General features: G+C 37.1%; 1 protein-coding gene across 1 annotated transcript in view; it reads left to right on the top strand.

The window, feature by feature from the left end:
- Positions 1-261: 261 nt before the first annotated feature.
- LOC141810946 (troponin T, cardiac muscle-like) overlaps positions 262-3,781 on the top strand; it is an 18,002-nt gene continuing 14,482 nt past the window's right edge. The window contains exons 1-6 of the mRNA XM_074698811.1: positions 262-283; positions 452-475; positions 1,043-1,063; positions 2,673-2,687; positions 3,163-3,183; positions 3,698-3,719. Of these exons, the coding sequence (XP_074554912.1) occupies positions 262-283; positions 452-475; positions 1,043-1,063; positions 2,673-2,687; positions 3,163-3,183; positions 3,698-3,719 (125 nt within the window). The remainder of the gene's footprint in view (positions 284-451; positions 476-1,042; positions 1,064-2,672; positions 2,688-3,162; positions 3,184-3,697; positions 3,720-3,781) is intronic.

Raw genomic sequence — 3,781 nt, 5'->3', positions numbered from 1 at the left:
ATATCGAGTTATTTCTGTTTTTCTGGTCTGGGATGAGTTTTTAACTCTGATTTTGAAAATGTGACAAATAGCTGTAGGGCTCAGTTTTTGATCCACGATCATTCACAGTTTTTAGCTTTGTTCAGAATGTCAGACAGCAGCAATGATTTCAGCACATCCCAGGAGAAAAAATCACAGTGCTCAGAGTTTGACCAAATCCCAGCCCCGAGCTGTTTGCTACACTCTCATTGATCCACTAATCCTTATTTTGCTCACTCAGACATGGAGACAGCAGCCGCAGACGGTTTGTACGACTTCTTTTTGTCATTAAATATCAGAGCTTCACTTTTTTCCAACATGCTTTGGACATATTATTGTTGTGTGCAGTGTTCTGTTTCTTCTTTTGTCAGTTTTGGGCCAACAACAGCACAAAAACTGGCTCTATAATCCTTGTTTTGTTCTTGTTTTGTAGAAGAAGCTGCACCTGAAGTAGAAGGTAATCCATCTTGAACAGGAGTCATGCTATCTCTGTTTTTAAAATCAGATCATAATTATAGAGAGAAGAGCTGAATCTAATATAATTTAATCAAAGCATCATAAATATTTTATCCATACCAATTTCATATAAATATCACAAACACTGAGGACAAACTCGTCTCTTTTTTTAGTCGTTGTATTTTTCAGCCCACATCATTTCAGCCCCATTTATTTCCATAAATCAATGTTTGCTTTCTCTAACTTTAACATTCACTCCTGCCAAGGAGCTGCCTGCTGAGTTAATACGGGATGAATATTTCAAAATTGGACCTCCACTTTCCAAAAAAATAGTGACATCCACTCAGAGAAAATGAGAGCGGAGAAAATCTCACAGCAGAGAGAGCCTCGTTCTGCTGACAGAATATTGACATTTCAGGACTCATAATTGGACAATTTCGTCACAATTTAAAAGACAAGCTATCATAAATTGTTCAGCTTTTTGACGTTTCATTTTCTGGGAGATTTGTGCATGTATTGTTACTTTTTATTATCTAATGATCATATTTTCTTTTTTTTCCCACATCAGAGCCTCCTCCTGCAGAAGAAGGTAAATTATTCTCTGATGGATATATAACTTCATGAGTAGTCAACAGAATTTTCACATTCTAAACCTTATTTTATATGATCCTGTTTATATTTTTGACAATCTCCAAGGTGACTGATATTTTGCAGCAAATTCAAACCATTAACATTAAAGCAGGGTATGGTGCTTTTTTTTTCCTAATCATAATCTACTCTTTAAAATGAGATTATCTGCAGCAATATAGGTTATTCGTTAATGCAACGTATCATCATCCTGATTAGGTCGAGCAGGACCAGATTGATTGATGTCTCTCTCTAACCCCAACACAGTCTCCTCAGATGTCTGTCTAACATGAATCTGGTTCTGTCCGAGGTTTCTGCCCGTTAAAAAGAAGTTTTTCCTTGCCATTGTAACTTGCTAAATGTTGCAAAGTCCTGTACTCATGGTGGATTAAGATAAGATAAGACCCTTTATCTTGTCTTGATGTTGGGTTTCTGCTAATAAAATTTTATTAACATTTACAGGTCTAGACCTGTAAATGTTTTTGTAAAGTGTGAGATAACGTTTTTTATGATTTGGCGCTATACAAATAAAGACTGATTGATTGATTTACAGCACGTCTAAGTCTCTATGACAACACCACGCTGGCTGATGAAGTTTAGCAGTGAGAAAAGAGATCTGTGTTTTTCTCTGCTGAAAACGATTTCTGTGACTGATTTTGTACTGATGGTGGACACTGGAGCCTAACTGTAAGACAGGAAAAGGTCAGAAGAGCAGAAGAAAGAGAAACAGGAGAGAGATAGAGCATGAGCTAAAGGCTAAAACACAAGCTAAAGGCTAAAACAAGGGTTAAAGGCTAAATGTTTTGCTTAAGGTTTAAACGTGGGCTATAAGAAAGCAAAGTCGTCCTACATATAGACGTCTACTAAACTATGGTACAAACTAACAAAGCTTGCTTGTTGTCACATTTCAGACAACAGTGCTATATAACTGTTGAAAAACACCTTACCTTGTTGTGTTGGTAAAAAGTTGTCTCTAACAAAGAAAAGAAGAGTTAAAAAGAAGATCTGATCTCCATTCAATTCCAAAACAAACACAAGCCTTGTTAAGAGTCACGTCTTCATGACAGTGTGCGTGAAACTCTGGGCCAAAAAGGGACGCTGCAGTCCAGTTTAAACAGATTCTTCTCAGCACATTTAACTATCCTATCCCAACCCATTATTTTCTTTCTGGTGTTGTAGAAAACACATATTTTAGCCTCAGTCTGAAACACTTTGTTATAGCGGCTGTTTCTTTAAGGCTCCTTTCTGCTCTGATTGGCTAGCCCTCTGCAAGCCACGGGCAGAGCTATGGTGAAGACCTTGGTGTTCAGACCATTTAGTAGACCTTTATTATGTGATGACTTTATCATTTCAGCTTTTTTTTTATTGAACAGTGTGCTTTGATTAGTTTACAGACTGATTCAGGGATTTTTACACACATATACATCTACATATGAATCTATAGAGGTTTAAAAATCTGCACATGCTCAGTCTGAACATCCAGCATTGATAGTTTATATCCATGTTTACAATCTTTAAGTGTTTGTCTGTTTTCTCCTTTACATTTTGACTGTCTCTTGTGTTCCTTGCAGAGCCTGCAGAGGAAGGTAACCAACTCTTTCTGTTTAAACTTTCTTGCACGGTGTGTCCAAATATCTGCACATCTTTTTTTGCATCCTGTAGTGTGAGAGCGTGTTCTGTTGTGGCAGGACGACCTCAGTACTGAAATATTTGAAGGAAAAAGAAACGGTGGCTTTCAATCTTTTCAGCTCTCTGTGGAGGATGAATTCATAAAGTGTGTAAATATCTTTCTATTTGATTTATTTTGATCATACTTGTTAAACTGCTTCTACCTTTTTCTATGTTTTCATGGTTTGGAACCTGAAAGCGCTTACATCAACCCTGCATGACAAGTCATAAAGAGCCTGTTTAGACTTTCCATTTCTTCTCCTGATGGGCGAGGAAATAGTTCATATCCAACCGTTAAAAACAGATAAAAGAGCTGAGTGCAGAGGCAGTGACAAACAAAGTCAAGCATCTTGTTTCCTGCCTGCTAACGTGTCCTCATGTTCTTTGTTGCAGAGTCTCCTGCTGCAGATGAAGGTACTGTTCATCACTGAGGTCTTCTGTTAACATTCAGACTTCCTGCCCGCCTTAACAACGCACTTACTGCTTCATGTTACACAGCTTATGACGTACAGAGATTAAATCCTCTTCTTATGCACGTATTTCACAGAACTTGTACACATGCTTCTCGTTTTATGACAAACTTTGATGTTGTATATGAAAAGTCTGCAGACCGTGCACAACACTCCTGTCTTTCATTACATTTGACATACTTTGTCATAATATTGATTTAGTGTTATGAACAGAATCCAGAAGAGTTCTCTGAATATCTCAGAATGAACATTGTCTGTGTTTGTTGATCCATTCTCTTCAGTTTAAGGCATCAGCTCTGAATTTTTCTCAACAAAATAAAACAAACATTTTCTTCAGGTTGATGTTTTTGTGTTTGTGTGAAACTGAAATTAAGACTTTAGTCAAAGATTTAAAAGCATGAATCTGTCGTGTTCTTATGTTGACTGCACTTTGATTTTTATTTTTTTCCACCTGACAGATGATTCCAAACCCAAACCAAAGTAAGCCTTTCTATCACAAGTAAACATGAACCATTAACAGCTCAGTCAGAGCTCCTCTTGTT

The sequence above is a fragment of the Halichoeres trimaculatus genome, unplaced genomic scaffold (genome assembly GCF_033239565.1).
Source record: "Halichoeres trimaculatus isolate MK-OKI-2021-1 unplaced genomic scaffold, fHalTri1.1 fHalTri1_scaffold_21, whole genome shotgun sequence".
Lineage (NCBI taxonomy): Eukaryota > Metazoa > Chordata > Actinopteri > Labriformes > Labridae > Halichoeres > Halichoeres trimaculatus.
This window is presented reverse-complemented; position numbering and strand designations above follow the sequence as displayed.